Here is a 20403-nt window from a genome sequence, read left to right on the forward strand (position 1 = left end):
TCATGATAATAAATGTTTCTCATCTCTCGGATTCCCAGTCCCACTAACCATCTTCTCTCGTCAGACGTCGCAGTATCCGCTGGTGTTGTCCCTGGAGGACCATTGTTCCGTTCGTCAGCAGGAAGTCCTGACCCATCACCTACTCAACATCCTCGGAGACAAACTGCTGAGCGCCTCCCTTCCTTATCATTCATCTGAAGTCCTGCCGTCCCCCGAGGTGAGTGACGTACAGGAATTGCGCAAGGCTGACACAAATTGTAACACCTCCGCCCATAGTAATTGTTTCGGCAGGTGATGAGAGTCAGCCACCACTGGTCCCACAAGCGAGAAAAAAGCCAAATATGTGTAAAACCAATGTATAACGCAGACGTTAAAAATGAACCCTTGCAGTGGGGCTACCCCCGCACTCAGGGCCGGATTTACTCTTTCTGCTGCCCCAAGGCCTGGTTCCTCAATGCGCCTCCCTACCCGCCAAACCGCCCCCATGGAGAATGGCAGACGTGCAGGCTGCATACAAGTGATCTCGGTGACATCAACTAAATCACTTGTACAAAACAAGTGGCGGCTTCCCTGCTGTACATTTAGCTCTGCTTGCCCAGAGCAGGGCTAAATGTAGAAAACAAATACCCGCCCGAGCATCGAGAGATAGGAATTCAACACCCCTGCTGCCCCGAGGCCGGGCCTTGGTTGGCCTTGTGGGAAATCCGGCTATGCCCGCACTGCAAGGGTTAAGCAGTCGGGTCTAAAATAAAAAAGATACACTCACCTGAACCTTGGTCTCGCTTGGCTGATAGATCAGTCCCTGCAGCTTCGTCCCTGCAGCTTCTTCTTTCCCGGGCTCCGGTGGTCTAAGTACTGCTGACTTCCTCACGTGTAATACACTGGACATGGGGACACCGAGGTACATTCGACAGCCGGAGCGGAGGGGGGGAAGGAGTTGAATGGTCACTGCCGCAGAATCAAAGATCAGGTGAGTGTATCTTGTTTATTTTGGCCCCTAGACCAAAATGAGCACTTAACCCTTGCAGTACAGGGGTAGTCCCACTGCAAGGGTTCATTTCTAAAATGCCCGGAATTCATTTTTAAGTTTCCTGCGTGCCTAAAGAGAGATCACAGCACTCTTTGTTTACTTACTGGGTCAGCGTAGCTTAAAATCTGGAGTGCAGGGCTTTCTCTGAGCACTCAGCTGCGTGTGTAGTTTGAGCTCTGCTCACAACATAGGTTAGTCACAGCAAAGCAGTAAAATCAATCTGGAATAAAAGGGCAAAGCAGTCCAGAGCTCCCCCTACTGGAAGCTAGGTGTAAATACTCATTTGCAAAATCTCACGCTGACCCTGTAAAAAGATTTCAAATATATATTTTTAGTACAAAACATAACAAAATCAGCAAATGAATAAAATATATAAACAGCTGAGATACATTCCCTTCAAGATGAACATTCCAGGTTTCCAGATGGGCTGGAAAGATTTTACTGGCACAAGATCAACCTAAACTAGTCAGCAGGTGGGGCTGTCACCTTTTCTTCAAGCGAAACCAGAACACTCTGGTGACACACGGACATTTTTTTTGGAGAATGAGTCGTGGCTTATTCATGTGTAAATAGCACCGCCCATTCATATGTAAATATCACAGTGGAGACTATTTTCAGTGGGGGGCCAGTAGCCCATATCTTAATTTTGGTTGCCCCTGTCTGCCTGACATCATGTGTCCGGGTTTCTGCTGCCACAGCATTCAAACCCTGGACGGTCCGGGTGAATCCTGGACACGTGGCAACCCTATCAGCAGGTCATCAGATGTGAGCACCATATGTGGGATCTGATTGCATAATCCTTTATAGTTTTGGATAGAGTAAGGAAAGGTTATAACGCCTGTCAGGTTTTATTTTTTGCAGTCTGCATCCTTTTGGGGAGATTTCCTTTCACTTCCTGTCCAATATCCACAACAGGAAGTGAGAGGAAACCCCTCCAAAGTGAGGGAGGGAAATCCCTGGTGGTCCCCAGATCCAGTGTCCCCATTGGAATATTTCCCATCCATCCCTGTTCTGGTGACAACCCAAAATGTGGGCTTTTCTTTCACTTTCAGTGATAACGGTCACCAGGACAAATATCGGGGAGGAATCTCCTTAATTGGGACACAGGGGGCAATGAAAACGGGACAGGGGCTCTAATCCCTCTCCACTCCATCCAAATCTAAAAAAATGAAGTTTTGGCTTCACGTGCACTTTAAAGATGAAGACAAAGCGGCATTTTCGAGGGAGACGATCTGCAGCCACTGCAGAATTTCCTCAGCAGGCGAGTCAAGCCGTCTATGACGGAGCTGCCGGACAAGCGGCAAATTGCTTTCCTGAGAGGTGATATCACCGCGAGAGACGCTGTCATGTCTGTCCGCTGTACTGGCATGCCTGTCCGCACGGCGTAGGGTCCTGAGTCAGACATGATGGACATTGCTATTAATCTCATTACAAGAGTCCTCCTGAGATAGATCAGACTGTGACGTGGTCTCGGCCTGCAGCATCCACCAAAATAGCATTTCTGGGTGGAGTGTCCTTGGAAACCTTTCATTCGGGCGGCCGTGTCAGCGTCACACGCACACAATTCTTGCCGACTATTATGAGGGACGTAATGCTGGACGGGAAGCGTTCATCTCCCAGCACTGACGGACTCCCTCGCTTTCATCCCAATGACTCCTCGGCCCTCTTCGAGTAATTAGTTGCTCCACCTGCAGCTCACAGATATGCGCCACTTGGAGAGCGATAATCCCCCTCCACTTCACTCCTGAGTGCGCTCATTGTGTGCGGAGGGCCAGTAATTACCATTCCGTGCACTGACAGGAGCCTGCGCACAATATTCCCAGCAATCCACTTCACTCAGAGATTGATAGCAAACATAGTTCATTTTTGGGAGGAACCATCTGCTCACTCCCAGATCGCCCATAGTGTGCATATCAGAACTCCGCCCATAATCATTCTAAAGGTGCCCATACACTGCTCGATTCTCGTACGAGAATCGCGGGAAATCCCGCGATCGTACGAGAATCGAGCAGTGTGAACGGAGACGTGCGACCGTTTCTACTGTACGGTCGCACGTCTTCCGTCGAACCAGCATGTTCGAAAACCAGCCGGGAATCGTACGATTCTCGGCTGGTTAGAACGGTGCTCGGAAGACAAATGCCGAACGGGCCGGTGTGCGCACGCGCACACTGCCCGTTCAGCATTGCGGTCATCGGAAGCCCGCCCCTCAGGGGGACGGGCTTGCGATGATCGAGAGTGCAATCTGCCTGTCCAAGATAGGCAGATCGTAAGTTTTTTTAATCCCTGTACAACCATCGCAAGACTAAGGTCTTGCGATGGTTGTAGAGTGTATGGCCACCTTAAAGGATGATGGAATCTATCCTTCCATGTGATGATCCCCATCTTTCCACCTGCCAGGCGCACCTGTGAGGACTTAAATGTGACCTCTCCACTGACAAGGCCCATTCCAGCAAGGAAATGTTTGACTCCCATGATGCATTGCACCTTCCCTATCCAGTTGAATGTGCTGTGCGTGGTCAGGTGTCATGCTATAGTGTCACATACACACTTGGTTTATAAGGGTGTCAGGTTCTAGAACGCACCTCAATTGTTCTCACACTCCACGGACAGGAAGGAAACGTGGTGACTGGTTGTATTCAGTGTTCACCAGCTCAACATAGTCTTTATTTTTTCCCTTTTCGAGTGGAGTTCGTCTTTAATGTCTGTGTTGCCAAGGAGCCCCTCCCCTGCGGAGCGCTGGGCTCCACCCACCAGCAGCTCTAAATATTAATACTCTGGGTTTTTTTTTCAGGATCTGAAAGGTAAAATATTAATAAAACACAAAAAGATTGACCAAGTGCACTTGCCCAGCCGTGTTCTGCACAGAGAGGCGTCTGGAGGGTGGGACGACGAAGAGTCCACTAATGAGGAGTCCGACGGTAAAGAATCAACCATAAGTATTCTCACAGTCAGGATGGATCAGATGAAGAAACACCTGAGAGCCAAACAGCAGGTACAACCTCTGCCCTGGGCTGACCTCAGTACCCACTATACTGTGTGTGTGTTGTGTTGTGTTGTGTATATATATATATAATATATATATATATATACACACACACACATATACATATATATATACATATACACACACATTATTTACAGAGGACAGCCACCATACAGGATTCCCAGAATGCAATGGGCCTTCTAGGGGGAGTACACCACAGTCTGCTTCCTTTCAGGCATTCTGTCTCTGATTGAAGCTTTGGACTGAGTCAACATTGGGGTAGGGGGAAGAGTCGCTGTTCTGGAGGGGGGTCATTGTACTGGAGGGGCGGACTCACTGTTCTAGAGGGGATGAGGTCACTTGTGCATATAAGTTTCAGTTTGAGCTTTGAACTCCCAGGCTTTGTAACTACAAGAGGTGATGAAAATCAATGACAAATATATATTTAGGTATTCTGACCATTTAAGACAAAAGGTATAAAAAGGCACCTCAGTATTTTAACAGGTTATAGTTTTACTGTTAGGGATACAGGGAGAATTAGTGTTAGGGTTACTGGGAGAATTAGTGTTAGAGTTACTGGGGGATTAGTGTCAGGGTTACAGGGAGGATTAGTGTTAGGGTTACTGGGAGGATTAGTGTTAGGGTTACTGGGAGGATTAGTGTTAGAGTTACTGGGGGATTAGTGTCAGGGTTACAGGGAGGATTAGTGTTAGGGTTACTGGGAGGATTAGTGTTAGGGTTACAGGAAGGAATAGTGTTAGGGTTACAGGGAGGATTAGTGTCAGGGTTACAGGGAGGATTAGTGTCAGGGTTACAGGGAGGATTAGTGTCAGGGTTACAGGGAGGATTAGTGTTAGGGTTACTGGGACCATAAGTGTAACGGTTACTGGGAGGATTAGTGTTAGGGTTACAGGAAGGATTAGTGTTAGGGTTACACAAAGGATTAGTGTTGGGGAGACAAGAAAGTTGGTGTGATACAGAAAGGTTAGTGTCAGGATTACATGGAAGGAGAGTGGTAGGGTTACAGTGAAGGTCAGTGTGAGGGTCACACAGAAGGTTATGGTGAGGGTCACAGGGATGGTTAGTGTTAGGGTTACTAGGAAGGTCAGTGTAAGGGTCACACAGAAGGTTATGGTGAGGGTCACAGGGAGGATTAGTGTTAGGGTTACTAGGATGGTAAATGTAAGGGTCACAGGAAGGATTGGTGTTAGGGCTACAAGGAGGGTCAGTGTAAGGGTCACATGGGATGATTGGTGTTAGGGCTACAAGGAAGGTCAGTGTAAGGGTTACATGGGAGTTAGTGTTACAGGGAGGGTCAGTGTATGGGTAAAAGCGAAGTTTAGTGTGATAGGTACTGGAAAGTTTAGTGTTAGGGTCACAGGGAAGGTTAGTTTTAGGATTACAGGGCAGGTCAGTGTGAAGGTTACAGAGAGGATTAGTGTTAGGTTGGCAGGGTGGTCATTTTAAGGGACACTCCATGTAGGCCATCACATTCTGTGTCAAAAACAGATCCAATCTTCCCATTCATAACATACTGTCATTTATGAAATCTCTGCAGCTGAATTCCCCGACATCCCAAGGGCTACGGCTATAACAAGAGATCTCAGGTTGTCATCACCTTCAGGATACATTCCCTGTGTATCCCCCAGTGATATCCTTGTCCCACACACTTCAAACAGTCCTCACTCTTCTCCTCTTGTAGGAATGACTTGGGGAGTGTTCCTCATAATCTACAAGTTCCCAACAAGTTCCCATAGTAACCGCGAGGCGAAATATATTCGCAAATTCTAATCAAATCTCCATTTCTGTTCCTCCGCCGCCTCTCGCTCCTCGTCCGGATAATCCGGTAATTGAATATAATTTCTGGGCTCCCGTCATATTAATGTGTGTTTGCATTCAACAATAAACAGCTTAGAGCCGCCACGAGCCGCGCGGAGCCTCTTCATCATTCTGGCAGTTTAATTCCTTCCGCGATAAACGCAGCAAAGGCTGATTGGGATGTTAAAAATTACACTTTCTTCTCAAACGTAATCAGTTTGTGAGCGATTATATAGGGGGGTCATCCTGGGGATCTGTGCCCGACTGTGAGAGGCCTCATCCTTGGAAGGTGACACTTATTAATATCAAGGTCACCCGTGCTTTTAATTATTCACAGAGATGAATTATATACATTCTGAGGATTATTAGTGCACTGAATTATGCGCGGGGTCCCCACAGCAGCGACATGGCACATGATACACATATACTGTATATATACAGGTGAAACTCGAATAATTAGAATATCGTGCAAAGTTCATTTTTTTCACTAATGCAACTTAAAAGGTGAAACTAATATATGAGAGAGACTCATTACATGCAAAGCAAGATAGTTCAAGCCGTGATTTGTCATAATTGTGATGATTATGGCTTACAGCTCATGAAAACCCACGAAATCGCCAAATGTCTGCAGAGTCAATAGCTACAGACCTCCAAACTCCGTGTGGCCTTCACATTGGCACAACAACAGTGCGTAGAGCGCATCATGCAATGGGTTTCCATGGCCGAGCAGCTGCATCCAAGCCTTACATCACCAAGTGCAATGCAAAGCGTGGGATGCCGATGTGTAAAGCACGCCGCCACTGGACCCAGTCTGCACGTTGTTACTACACCTGAAGAGCCAGAAGCAGGTAGGCTATTGGCTTGAGTGGGAGCTGATAGTATAGTTATGGGGCTGCGCAGCGCAGTTAAGATTTCTAATGCTTCATTCACACCATCCTCAGTGCGTTCCAGTCCTATTGTGTCCAGAACGCATTGGATCATATTGCGGCTCGCCCGCACCCAGAACGCAGGCAACAGTGCCTGCATTCCAGTCCAGTGCAATCTGCAAACATAGTGCTTGCAGCATTTTTGCGGATCGCACTGGACTGGAACGCAGGCACTAATGTGCCTGGGTTCCGGGTGCGGGCGATCGCACTGTGGGCAAGGGGCCTGGCTGCGGTGCCATTGACGTCACCCCCTCCTGCCCCTGAATGCAGATGTTTTTTCGTTGGTAGATCTCATTGAGCTCGTCATTTGAAAAGTAGATCTCCAGACGAATAATTGTGGGCGCCCCTGATATATAGGAAGCTGTTCAGAATTAGGAAATAACATGTTTTAAAATATTATTCTTCCTCTTTTTTAGGTTGGGTAATTATAAAAAAAATAATACTTTGGAAGATTATTCTCATATCTACCCAGCAGGTGGAGCTCTTGGCTCCCTTTCACGTGTTTTCCAGGCTCCCCTTAGATTCTGTTGTGTATAGAGCTCAGTAGCTGCACAGACAAGTGAATGAGTCAGACAATGGCTCCACAGCATTGACTCCCCCCTTCAATCAGAGACAGACAGGGTTATTCACAGGAACAGGAACAGCTCAGTTGTAGGAATCTCCTTCCAGGCATTCTCAGGGTTATTCGCAAAAGGGTAGAGTTTGGAGAAGGCAGGAGAAGTGAACAATCTAGGCCAACATAGCTGATTTGGAAAAATTCTCCAATTCAGTTCCCTTTGCAAATCGGCTATTTTGGCCTAGATCGGTTACTTCTCCTGCCTTCTCCAAACTCTACCCTTTTGCGAATAACCCTGAGAATGCCTGGAAGGAGATTCCTACAACTGAGATTATTTTAAAATATTAAAATTAAAAAAATCTGCATTTAAAAATACATTTGCGAGAGGAGTATGGTGAGTGTTCAGTATTAAGCTTCTGGCACCAGCTTAGAACCCCGGCCAAGGCAGGGTGCTGTTGACAGAACCGGGGTGAGAGGTTACACCAGGTGAAGATCTGTCTTCTCTCATCTCGTTCATCTTGGAGGAATATCTGTCTGTTTAGACTCAATTTGGCTACAAAGTATAGTAATTATGAATAATCTCCCACTAAGCCCCTCCCCCTGCTCTTTCAGCCTACCCACAATGCCATTCTGTGACCCGTCATAGGTCAGAAGAGCACTGGAGTAGGTCGCCTTATATCCCCATGTCCAAATAGACATTGAACCCAAGATGAGCTCTTTGTACTCAATGCTGCACACTGACTGGCGTCTTGTAATCCCTCGCGGTTACCTACAGAAGTGTAACTTCTGGTAATTTACAATCACGAATCAATATCAGTAATTGATTGATTTGTTTTTTGCCATGGCAGGGGAAGTACCCACAAATTGCGCCAGAGCTGTTGGATCTTGTCATCTACACCAAATCGAAGAAATTTGTCAGTTTCCAGCATTCCCAATACGCACAGAAGTTCTGTGAAAATAATTCGATAATGGAGAGAGAGGCGCAGCAGCTAGCCCGACACTCAGGTACTCAAGGGAGAGATACAGCCCCTGACAACCATCCTCTGTTCATTGATTTGTTCTGTTTTGTCGATCGATACTTCTGCATTTTCGGGTTTTTGTGAATATTTTACACATGATGCACACTTGGATTTTGGGTCATGGCAGACTCCAGGCATAAAATAAATGGAATTACATTTTCATGGCAGCTCAGTGGCAGAGATTCTGGCAAACTGCCGGTCCAATCTGGATTTGGCTCTCTGCAGTTCCAGCTCTTGTGTTACAAAATGGAAACGTAGGTTATAATGAAGTGACTCCAGCAAAGCCTGTGCTGCCCCCCATCCGCTCCTACAGAAAATCCTGGGGTGATGCATAACTTCTATTATTGCTATAGGTTCCAGAACTGAACTGGTTAACTATGGGCTGAATGGTTCTTAACCTCTGAATGATTTTCATTACTGCCCAATATATGAATAAGTGTGACGTCTCACTAAACCTGATTACAGGTGGAGACAGAGTGGAGGCTGATTGCGGAAGAAAAGCTCCTCCAGGCAGTGAAGAAAGAGCTGTAACATAGGGGAGCAGAGTGTATGTAAAGATATGGACACTGGAGAGAGAGAGAGAGAGAGGTGATATAGGGGAGTGGAGTGTGTGTAAAGATATGGACACTGGAGAGAGAGCTGTGACATATAGGAGCTGAGTGTATGTAAGGATATTGTAACAAGGACACCCCACTGTAGACAGGAGGTGCAAGTAAAATGCAGTTGATTTAGGGCAAACACCAAAAAAGTATCTTTCCATCCACAGGGTAGACCTCCCCTGTGCACAAGACGGTTTCTAGCCGCAACATAAAGGACAGTCTTTTAGCTTCGCTCTGTAGCTTTCCACAGCTCCAAGACACTCACGCTGCTCACCCCTCGTGAGCCCTCAATCTGCTCTCTTAGCAGTGTGCACCACAAGTCCTAGGGTCACCGACCTTCCCGACCTCTCCCAGCCTTCCCTGGCTGTCCCACGTGTCCAGCACGCACCTGAGTCTGCGTCTGTGTGCTTCCTGCACACACACAACTCCAACACTCCACTCTGAGCACTGGGCTGGCTTCTAATAAGGCTGCTCTCAGCCACTTGATCAGCCCAAGCTGGTCATTGGTAACACCTGGCCCCAGGACTGGAGATCTCATCCCACCCAGAGCTCTACGAAATCTCCAGAGCTCCAGATCCCAGCTACATTTAGGAAAACCTGGAAGAACCTGAAAAGCCAGGCTCTTCCTTAAAACATTGTTTATATTCTGGATCCTCTCAGCCCCTTTGGCTGAGAGTCCTGGGTGCCAATGTTGCCATACTACGCCGCGGCATTGCCATGCACTGCCACAATATGGACACTGGAGAGAGAGCTGTGACATATGGGAGTGGAGTGTGTGTAAAGATATGGACACTAGAGAGAGAGAGAGAGAGAGGTGACATAGGGAAGTGGAGTGTGTGTAAAGATATGGACACTGGAGAGGTGACATAGGGAAGTGGAGTGTGTGTAAAGATATGGACACTGGAGAGAGAGAGAGAGAGGTGACATAGGGGAGTGGAGTGTGTGTAAAGATATGTGTGTAAAGATATGGACACTGGAGAGGTGACATAGGGAAGTGGAGTGTGTGTAAAGATATAGACACACGAGAGAGAGAGAGAGAGGTGACATAGGGGAGTGGAGTGTGTGTAAAGATATGGACACTGGAGAGAGAGAGCTGTGACATATGGGAGTGGAGTGTATGTAAAGATATGGACACTGGAGAGAGAGAGAGAGGTGACATATGGGAGTGGAGTGTGTAAAGATATGGACACTGTAGAGAGAGGTGACATAGGGGAGTGGAGTGTATGTAAAGATATGGACACTGGCGAGAGAGAGAGAGGGGACATAGGGGAGCGGAGGGTGTAAAGATATGGACACTGGCGAGAGAGAGAGAGGGGACATAGGGGAGCGGAGTGTGTAAAGATATGGACACTGGAGAGAGAGAGAGAGAAGTGACATAGGGGAGTGGAGTGTATGTAAAGATATGGACACTGGAGAGAGAGAGAGGTGACATAGGGGAGCGGAGTGTGTAAAGATATGGACACTGGAGAGAGAGGTGACATAGGGGAGCGGAGTGTATGTAAAGATATGGACACTGGAGAGAGAGGTGGCATAGGGGAGTGGAGTGTATGTAAAGATATGGACACTGGAGAGAGAGAGAGGTGACATAGGGGAGCGGAGTGTGTAAAGATATGGACACTGGAGAGAGAGAGAGGTGACATAGGGGAGCGGAGTGTGTAAAGATATGGACACTGGAGAGAGCTGTGGGATATGGAGCGGTAAGGCAGTGTTGTCTATTGTTCATAGTGATAAGAAAATGATTACAATTTAGTTACAATAACATAATAGATAATAAATAAAACACACAATAGGTATCTCTAATGTTACCGTGAAATATGGAGAAAAATAAGACAGATAAAGATCACATCATAGTCCAGATGTTTCTGTGCCGTGTGCGGTGAATGTGGCCCAGTTATAGGTTTTTCTCGCTGTGTGTATTTAGAAAGGACTCCCCTTATCCAACGCCAGTGCAGGTCGAATGGAGCAGGACAGCTGGCTGACGAAGAGTGCAAACATTTCACCCTCACATTCTTTCTATGAAGACTCAGTGTCACCCCTGTATGACAAGTTCACTTCAATGTTACCTCCACCCATAATAACTCTACTTTCTACCTAGCTCTGGAATTTATCCATCACACCATGAATTTCCTAACCAGAATCTACCCCAAGGGATCCCGGACTTCCTCCTCCAACCTCCAGCCTCAGGAATTCTGGAATGTCGGCGCTCAGATGGGTGAGTGTCACATACAGTATGTTTGTCTTGTGGTGTTTGTGAGTTGAGGGTGGGGGGTTTATGGGGGGAATAGGGGGGGCAGTGTAACAGACAATGTACAAATCTCCTGACATTCAGAGGAAGATGCTGAAGACTCTGGGGTCATATGTTGTGGACATCCTCGGTGTCTAGAGAATATCAGTGTGTCACTGTCCCTTCCTCTGGGAGCACTCAATAATCTATCACACATTCTCCTAATGTGCTTATTTCTGATTTCCCTCTCTTTTCCTCACCTTTCCCCCCAATGTTCTTACTTTCCTTTCCTCACTCCTTCTCTTTCTCTCTCTTTCAGTGGCATTGAACTTTCAGACTCCAGGAGTCCAAATGGATCTGCAAGATGGGAGGTTCCAGGATAATGGCGGATGTGGATATGTTCTAAAGCCAGAATTCCTGTGTAATTCAGATTGGACTTTTGATCCAAACCATCCTCCCCATCACAAACGGCCATTCTTCCTCCAGATTAAGGTGATGGACTTTAATCACCAGAGCTCCTGGTCTCCACTGTTTAGCAATGCTCCTTGGTTGCCTGTGATTGCTTGTGATCTATAGTCTCTGGTCAATCTTCTGGTTACCTTTGGTCTTCGGTCAGCAGAACGTTCTGGTCACCTTTGGTTTCTTGTTGGCAGCGCTTTGTGGTCATCTAGTCATTTCATATATTACAGGTAATCAGCGGCTTTCTTCTTCCACCAAGCAAATTTTCTAAAAGCAACACAGCCAACCCAATTGTGACTGTGGACATCTATGGAGTTCCAGACGACCGATGCAGCAAGAAGACCCAGGTCCAGAGAAATAACGGTTAGATGTTGTTTATGTCCTTACATACCTCTATGTGCTCTCTACATACGTAGAATGTAGAGAGCTCAGCACAGGTAATCAATAGATAATCAATAATACAAGGAGTATGTGACTGTGGGGGAGACATTAGAGTGTGAGCTCCCCTGGTACAGAGACTGATGTGACTTACTCAGTGTTTTCTGTACAACACTGTGGAACATGTTTGAGCTATATACAGTAAATGTATTTTATTAATAGTGTGCGAGTGTGGTGGGGACATTAGAGTGTAACTTGTTAAAGATGTCACCAGCACACCATATTGAAGCGAAGAACACGTCTGTTTATTGACGCTTCATGTCAAAACAAAGAGCAACATTTCGGGGCCACACAGGGTCCCCTTCATCAGGCTTGAAATGACCATTTCCTAATTTCAAGCCTGATGAAGGGGACCCTGTGTGGCCCCAAAACATTGCTCTTTGTTTTGACATGATGCGTCAATAAACAGACGTGTTCTTCACTTCAATATGGTGTGCTGGTGACATCTTTAACATGTTCCAGTATTGGCGGCGCCCTCCGCGGTCACATCGAGCACCCCGCTGGCAGGGATACCCGGTAAGGAGTGCTGCAGGATTCTGGAATACAGACAATATAGAGTGTGAGCTCCTCTGGTACAGAGAGACTGATGTGAATGGCTCAGTGTTCCCTGTACAGCACTGTGGAATATATCTGAGTTATGGGACTGTGGTGGGACATTAGAGTGTGAGCTCCTCTGGCACAGAGACTGATTTGACTGACTCAGTGTTCTCTGTACAGCACTATGGAATATGTCAGAGCTATAGAAATGTATAATGATATACTGTATATATATATATATATGTACACTGACATGCTGTGTTTGTCTCTGCAGCTTTTAACCCTCAGTGGAACAAGACTTTAGAGTTCTCCATCAAGGTCCCTGAGGTGGCGATGGTTCGGTTCTGCTTGGACGACCACATCCCAGTGATTGGGAAGGATTTTATGGGCCAGTACACTCTACCTCTGCGCTGCATTAATAAAGGTGATACTCCGCTCACACACTTAGCACTTATTGTTGCTGTGCACACCGCCGGCTTATGGCACCCCCGCAGTAATGACCGTCTAGGGGGAAGCGCTGAGGATTAAATTCATCTAATGAGTTGGATATGAGTTGGATATTGGGATTGCACTGGTCTGGACATTACTAATGACTCCAAAACCCCCCCCCCCCTTCCACTGTACTATAATTCTGTCATTACTTATCCTCATTTTCAAGATTTGTCATTCTTAATTCTATGATGAGACTGAAGGTGACACTTTTCATTTCAGGATATCGTCACATCCCACTGCTGAACAGACACGGTCAGAAGATCCTGCCTGCCTCGCTGTTTGTCCACGTCTACTATACAGATCCCTCTGTATCCGAAAGTACGAGCTTTGCCTCCTCAAAATCCTCCTTCCAATAAATGATGAACTGCATCTATTATTTCCTGTGTTGTATCCCAGTGATTGTCAACTGGTAAAGAAGCCCATTATAGAGAGTGGTCTTCTTGCCTTTATCCTTTGATCTGAAGGGGACCCCTCTTATTGTGTAATGGGGAGCAGGGATTATGATGCATTGCGCTGCAAAAACACATGCACTGCGGCTCACTGCATTCTCACTCTTACCGACACAATACGCTGTACAGACAGTCCTTTGCTTTACACACATATTCCACACTGCCCAGCCAGACAGCTGACACATAGAGTTCAGGATTAAAGCCAAATATTACCTTGTAAAAGCAGCGTTGAAATCACTGTGCTACACATAGTCTATGCAGACTGCAGATCTGTGGGAGGAACCCAGCAGCCCCCACCACTACAGGCTGGTTGTAGAAAACTACAGGAGGGGGCGGAGACAAGACCAGTTACAAGACCAGTTACCCTGCACAAGGAGAGAGAGCAGCAGTGACCGGTCTTTATTACAGGAAGCTCCAAGTCTCACAGTATATGAGGACAATATTGGCTTATCTTGGAGTTCAGCTTGAAGTGTATTTCACCCACGTGTTTAGAAGTTTGTCTGAAGTTCCACTTTAATAATGTGGCAGAGAAGGAAGATGGCATCACTATATGTTGCAGTGATTTTCGGGAAGCATTGTAGTAGTGCATTGTTATGGCAATTGGTCATGCATGTTTGTGTCACGTGACCTGAGATTGCCAATCACGCCATTCTCCTCTCTAGAATTTGCTTCTTTTCTTCTGTAGCTGGGACATTCCCTGGTGGCTCAGAACCATCCTTGATGTCTCAGAATTGTCCTCGGTGGCTTCGAATCATCCTTGGGTTGGCAAGGACCTCCGCAGCTCCGAATCGTCCTATATTTAGGAATCATACTCGGTAGTTCAAAATTGTCCTTGGTGGCTCTGAATTGTGGCCTGGTATCATCTTCCGTGGTCCAGAATTCTCCCCAGCGGCTCAGTATCACCCTCAGCAGCTCAGGTTCAATGTTAGTTTAGGAATCATCCTTGGTAGTTCATAATTGTACATCGATGCTTAGAATTGTCCTTCGTGGCTTAGAATCGTCCTTAGTGGCTTAGAATCGTCCTTAGTGGCTCAGAATTGTCCTTAGTGGCTCAGAATCGTCCTTAGTGGCTCAGAATCGTCCTTAGTGGCTCAGAATTTTCCTCTGTGGCCCAGAATCGTCCTTAGTGGCTCAGAATTTTCCTCTGTGGCCCAGAATCGTCCTCGGTGCCTCAGAATCGTAATTTGTTTAGGAAATATTCTTGACAGTCCAGAATTGTACTTCAGAATTAGCATTGTCCTCGGCAGCTTGGAGTGTCTTTTGGGGCTCAGCGTCATCCTCAGTGGTCCGGAATTGTTCTCGGTGGCTTAGAATTGTCCTCAGAATCTCAGAATCGTCCTTTGTTTAGGAATTATACTTTGTGCCTCAGTATGGTCCTCAGTTGCTCAGGATCGTTCTTTGTTAAGCATTCACCCTTGGTAGTTCAGGATTGTACTTTGGAGCTTAGAATGGTCCTTGGTGGCTCAGAATTGTCCTTTGTTAAGGAATCATGGAATCATGGTTGGTAGTTAAAAATTGTCCTTGGTGGTTCGGAACAGTAGCTCGACATTGTCCTCTGAGGTGCAGAATTGTCCTTAGTAGCTCAGAATCGTTCTTAGTGGCTCAGGATCATCCTTTGTTTAGAACCCATTCTGGGCAGTTCATAATTGTTCTCAGTGCCTCAGAATTGTCCTTGGTGGTTTAGAATTGTCTTTAGGGACTGAAATTGACCTCAGTGGCTCATAATTGTCATTGGTGGCTCAGAATTGTCCTCAGTAGCTCAGAATGGTTCTTGGTGGCTCAGAATCATCCACAGTGGCTCAGAATTGTCCTCAGTGGCTCAGTGTCATCATTTGTTTAGGAATCATTCTGGGCAGTTCATAATTGTCCTCAGTGGCTCAGAATTGTCCTTGGTGGTTTAGAATTGTCCTCAATGGCTCAGAAATGTTCTTGGTGGCTCAGAATCATTCACAGTAGCTCAGAATTGTCCAAAGTGGTTCTGAATCATCCGTGGTTTAAGAATCATCCTTGGTGGTTCAGAATTGTCCTTAGGGATATAAATTGCCCTCAGTTGTTAATAATTGTCCTTGGTGGCTCAAAATAATCCCCATTGGATCAAAATTGCCCTCAGTGGCTTAGAATTGCCCTGAGTGGTTCCGAATTTTCCTTTATTTAAGAATCATCCTTGGTAGTTCACAATTGTCCTCGTGGTTTGGAATTGGCCTCAGGAGCTCAGCATTATCCTCCGTGGCTTGCAAACATTCTTTGATGGTTTGAAGTCACCTTCTGTGGCTTGGCATCGTCTTGGAATGGTCCTCAATGGCCTGGAATCATCCTCGATGGCTTGGAATGGTCCTCGGTGGCTCCAATTGTCCTTAATGGTTTGGAATTGTCTCCAGCAGTTTGAAATGATCCTCAGCGGAGAGCTCTGGCCGCTGATGGCTGACGCGGCACTTTCACTCCGAGACGTTTAATTCAGGTCAGCGACTGTACAATATGTGTGCCGCTCGCTCTGCCAGCACGCTGGCTCATGACAAGCAGAGGAATCGTCTCTAATTAGTGCTAATTAGTTTATATGCCGCAATAATTCCTCACGGCTGAGCGTTCCAGAATCCAGCGACTGAGGGCGACAGTCTGTTGTGTTCTGTAAACATGAATCATCACGCACAACAAACAGGCCTCGGACACGGCGCAGAACCCGACTGCTAAACTGGAATCCGGTCCGAAGACAGAGGATGGAAGACGGGGAGATTCTCATTGTATCTGCCCCCTGTTATCAGCCATTATGGGCTATTGGGGGCTTATCAGAGGTTGCACAGGCAGTCAGGTGTGCACAGGAAAATAATTCCCCCATGAGCAAAAAAATCATTGTCATTATTGCTGATAAAATACCGAAACTCTCACCTGAAGATTGGCAAATGGTATTTATTGTTCTCATACTTTGTTTTTTGAATGACAGAATGTTTATTGTCAGGAAATATGCGCGGAAACATGCACTGCACTGCAATCTCAAGCAGTATTCTTAGGCCTACCCAGTTCTCCCTTCTGGACTACTGTACACCAACCCTTACATTATGCAGATGCGGAGGGGGCAGTGGATGTGAAGATGAGGGTGGCGGAGGTGTTCTTCTGTAATCCAGCAGAGGAGAACCGGACAGGGCTGACAACACTGCTTTGGATTTGAGTGCTGCCAAGGCAGAGTTGTCAGCTCACTACAGGAAGTTAGGAGCTTGCTGGATTTATGGCAGGTTACCAGGTATGTTTCTGAATTTGCAGCATATTTAAAGAGACAAAACATATGGAAGCATGTAGTTTTCTTGGTTGGTTGTATTGTAACATTGGTAGCCAAGTGGGACTCATTCAATTGAGTATGTTGAGACTCAATTTTGCAAAAACATTTATTTTGCCCTGACATAAACAAAGGACAATGAGAGCAGATGAAGCGGCGTCCTAAGGGAGGGTAAGGGGGGTTACTAGAAATATCGAACTATAAAATGGTCCTGATAAGAGATGACACGTTCCCAGAGGAGGGAGAACGCATCGTACTATTCACTGGTTTAAAAGGAGAACACCTGTGGCCAGGATTCTTGGTGTTCAAATCAGTGATGGACGCCCAGCGATAGGCTGAAAGTAGGTGGGGCTGTTGGCAGATTTAAGTATGTGTCCGCACATCCAAGGGTTCACTGTGGTTAGGCACAGAGGTCTGACCCTGATCACAGAACCAGTGGCATCACAAGGGGGGTGCGGCTCGGACCAGGTGACACTGTCAGAGGGGGGCAACACCAAAATGACTCACAGTATAGTCTCTACACAGTCACTATAGTCAAGTAGAACCCAATAGCATTACGAGAGGGGGGGACGGACCAAGCGGCATACATTATTGTGCCGGGTCAATATACCCTCTTCTCTCTGCTGGCAACCATCACCAATTTGGCCATCGGCAATAAAGTACATCACCGCTCATGTGTGGACATCACACCACGGATGTCATAACGCATGCACGGCGGCCGCATCCGGTGACACCCACCCTGGTGCAGCTCCTGGGCTGCACGTCTGACCCTAACCACAGGTAACCCTTGGATGTACAAATACATTCTCAACTCCGCCCACAGCCCCGACTCCTTCCAGCCTGCCATTGAGCGCCTGTCTCTGATTGGAATACCCAGAATCCTGGCCGCAAATATCTGCAGTATACCTGCCGCACTATGGCGGATTATAGAACGTTTGATTGTGGCCTTACTGTAATAAAGAAAACATCCATAAAATAATGAGGTAAAAGAACAGGTCCAGGATAGGTGAGGGGGGCTTCTGGAACCCTCGGGAGACATTTAAATGCTCATTGTTCCCTTAAACGCCACCAACACCACTTTAATTTCTCCAAACCCATTGATGTCATTGTGTTCCCAAAATGGCGGCATGTTAGCCTAAATCTCACCTCCGCATTCCTCTTATAGCAGAGGTTCTGTATTTGGTAAAAAAAGAAGGAGGAGCTAGAGGAGAATTCGAAGTGCAACACTGGAGCGGGGAGCTCCCCTTTTCCACGCTCACGTTGTGCACTCTGTATTCTCCTCTAGCTCCTCCTCCTGGGTGGAGGGGGACATGTGACACAGATCTCCAATCACCAATAAATAATAATTTATTTCTTCAATGATAAATCACATCCAGAACTGTCTCCACAAAGCACTCTGTGGTCAGTACATGATATGAATATTCCGGAGCCGTGTCCTGTGCCCGAAGTATAGGCGTATATAGGCGCTCGCACATCTGATCTGAATCTCCTATAATTCGCTGAGCTTCGTCACATGACTCCCCCTAGGTCCGCCTACAACAGCAGTGAATATTTCTGTATAAGGAAAGCAGCCCCAACATCCTTCTGGCCGGAGCTGAAACGGCCCATTCTTAAAGGGCTGCACCGCCGGATGCTCAGTGGAGTGACCCTTTAATACTCTGACGTGTCCATCACAATCTAGAGTTTTGCGCACAAGAATGGTGCCATCATGCCAACCCCATCTGATCGTCATCACGCCGTGGAAATGGAAGCCATCCAGTCATGAGCCGGATCATATAAATATAATAATAACACACAGAGGAGGCCAGCGCAGATCTCTCCCCCGGAGTCCACAATCCGCTCATGTGTTGGGTCATCCTCCCAGGCGATACCAGACGTCCTTGTTTAGTGGGACGGTGCTCAATGATACGCTCAGCTCCCCCAGGAAGGACCCTTTACTCTTCACCTGGAACTTCATCACATGACCAGCCAAATGGCCCACCGAGAACTGCACCTGCCACGGCAACAGAGACGCAATCAATCCGTAGATCCAGAATAAGAGTATATAGAGGGGAGCCGTACACACTCGGCAGGCTCCGTCATTGTACTCACCAGCTTGTTGAAGGTAGGAGCCGGAGATCTGGCCGGAGATTTGACCTCCTCTCTGGATATCTCCATGTTCTGGCAATGGAGGGAGATGGTGACGCTGGCGCTGGGGGCGGAGCCATCCAATAAATGCTGAAAATACAGAGAGTGGGACTTCATCATGACACAGATTCCAGGATTGACCAACCCATCCAATCAGATAACAGGATGGTATCCTTACTGGCCGTGGGAACCATAAGACTGGCCGATAACTACAAAGGGTTTTACCATTTTTCGGGGGAGGGACTTACAATATTCCGGAGATGTTTGAGGAGGACGGAGAAGACGGGAGGAGAGAAGGAGAAGTGAAGCTGAATCCCACGCTCGCCATCTGACCAATCAGAGAAGAGAAAGATCAGTAAATTCTGACCTGCAATATCATATTCATTCAGAAGATCCACATCCATCATGGTACAGAGAAATATGTCACTATCACCATTACACGAGGGACCCTTACCCACTATCCCTATCTTCATCACTGAGGGACACTTACCCACTATCACTATCATCATCACATGAGGGACACTTACCCACTATCCCTATCTTCATCACATGAGGGACACTTACCCCCTGCACTGGCCGGCTCATTGTCCATCGTCGCCTTGAGCTCCGTTAGAATTCGCTCTTTCTGCAGGGGGAAGAAGGAAGATTTACTACATTGGAGACATTTTTTTTTACTGAAGAGAACCTGTCAGTTATTATATGACTATTCAAAAGACTATTTTTTCAAGCACCTCAACTTCCAAACACCTACACCACTACCTTAGCCCCCAAAACACCTACACCACTACCTTAGCCCCCAAAACACCTACACCACTACCTTAGCCCCCAAAACACCTGGCTATTCAGTGGTCTAGGTTAGTGATCATAAACAAATGTATATATATTACTCTTTTGATGCACTTAGAAGGCTTTCTCCTTTTTTCCCTCTCCTTTCCCTTGGGACACCTCTGAGTGTGCACTGCCAGAAATCGTGGTGGAGAGAAGGTTAAACAGAGGGAGCTGTGTGTGGTCAGCTTATCCACGGACACACCAGGGAATTGGAGAGCAAAGGAGAGGATTGGGCTTTTGCTGGAGACACCCCGGGATCATTTGGAGAATATAATATAGAACTCCTTTTCTCCACGCAACCGAGGAAAGTGTCATGAGCAAGAAGATACGGAACATTAACTGCTCTTTCGTTCTTTGGATGTAGAATGACTATTTGTGTCTAAGGTCCTATCTAGATCCTACATTCTGCTGACCAGGTGTTTAGACCCAGAGGCGGCTCTAGAGTTTGCGAGGCCTTAGGCGAAACCTAAACATGAGGCCCCCCGCTCAGGCCTGTGGGGTCTCACCAGGGCTCTGTGGGGTCTCCCCAGGGTTCTGTGGGGTTTAACCAGGCTGGTGAGACCCCACAGAGCCCCAGTAGGACCCCCAAAGAGCCCTGGTGAGACCCCACAGAGCCCTGAATAACACAGGGCTCTGTAGGGTCTCACCAG

The 20403-nt window shown here is 47.0% G+C and overlaps 2 protein-coding genes across 2 annotated transcripts in view; one reads left to right on the plus strand and one right to left on the minus strand.

The window, feature by feature from the left end:
• PLCZ1 (phospholipase C zeta 1) overlaps positions 1-16693 on the plus strand; it is a 24938-nt gene extending 8245 nt beyond the window's left edge. The window contains exons 4-12 of the mRNA XM_018562384.1: positions 65-217; positions 3822-4022; positions 8162-8318; positions 11027-11143; positions 11475-11647; positions 11845-11977; positions 12864-13013; positions 13301-13399; positions 16590-16693. Of these exons, the coding sequence (XP_018417886.1) occupies positions 65-217; positions 3822-4022; positions 8162-8318; positions 11027-11143; positions 11475-11647; positions 11845-11977; positions 12864-13013; positions 13301-13399; positions 16590-16693 (1287 nt within the window). The remainder of the gene's footprint in view (positions 1-64; positions 218-3821; positions 4023-8161; positions 8319-11026; positions 11144-11474; positions 11648-11844; positions 11978-12863; positions 13014-13300; positions 13400-16589) is intronic.
• Positions 16694-18645: 1952 nt separating this feature from the next.
• The window catches only part of PIK3C2G (phosphatidylinositol-4-phosphate 3-kinase catalytic subunit type 2 gamma), a 52617-nt gene continuing 50859 nt past the window's right edge, over positions 18646-20403 (minus strand). The window contains exons 28-31 of the mRNA XM_018562385.1: positions 19453-19550; positions 19174-19351; positions 18890-19015; positions 18646-18791 (exon numbers count right to left, since the gene is read on the minus strand). Of these exons, the coding sequence (XP_018417887.1) occupies positions 18651-18791; positions 18890-19015; positions 19174-19351; positions 19453-19550 (543 nt within the window). The 3' untranslated portion in view covers positions 18646-18650. The remainder of the gene's footprint in view (positions 18792-18889; positions 19016-19173; positions 19352-19452; positions 19551-20403) is intronic.

The sequence above is a fragment of the Nanorana parkeri genome, unplaced genomic scaffold (assembly GCF_000935625.1).
Source record: "Nanorana parkeri isolate BGI_ZX_2015 unplaced genomic scaffold, ASM93562v1 scaffold576, whole genome shotgun sequence".
Classification (NCBI taxonomy): domain Eukaryota; kingdom Metazoa; phylum Chordata; class Amphibia; order Anura; family Dicroglossidae; genus Nanorana; species Nanorana parkeri.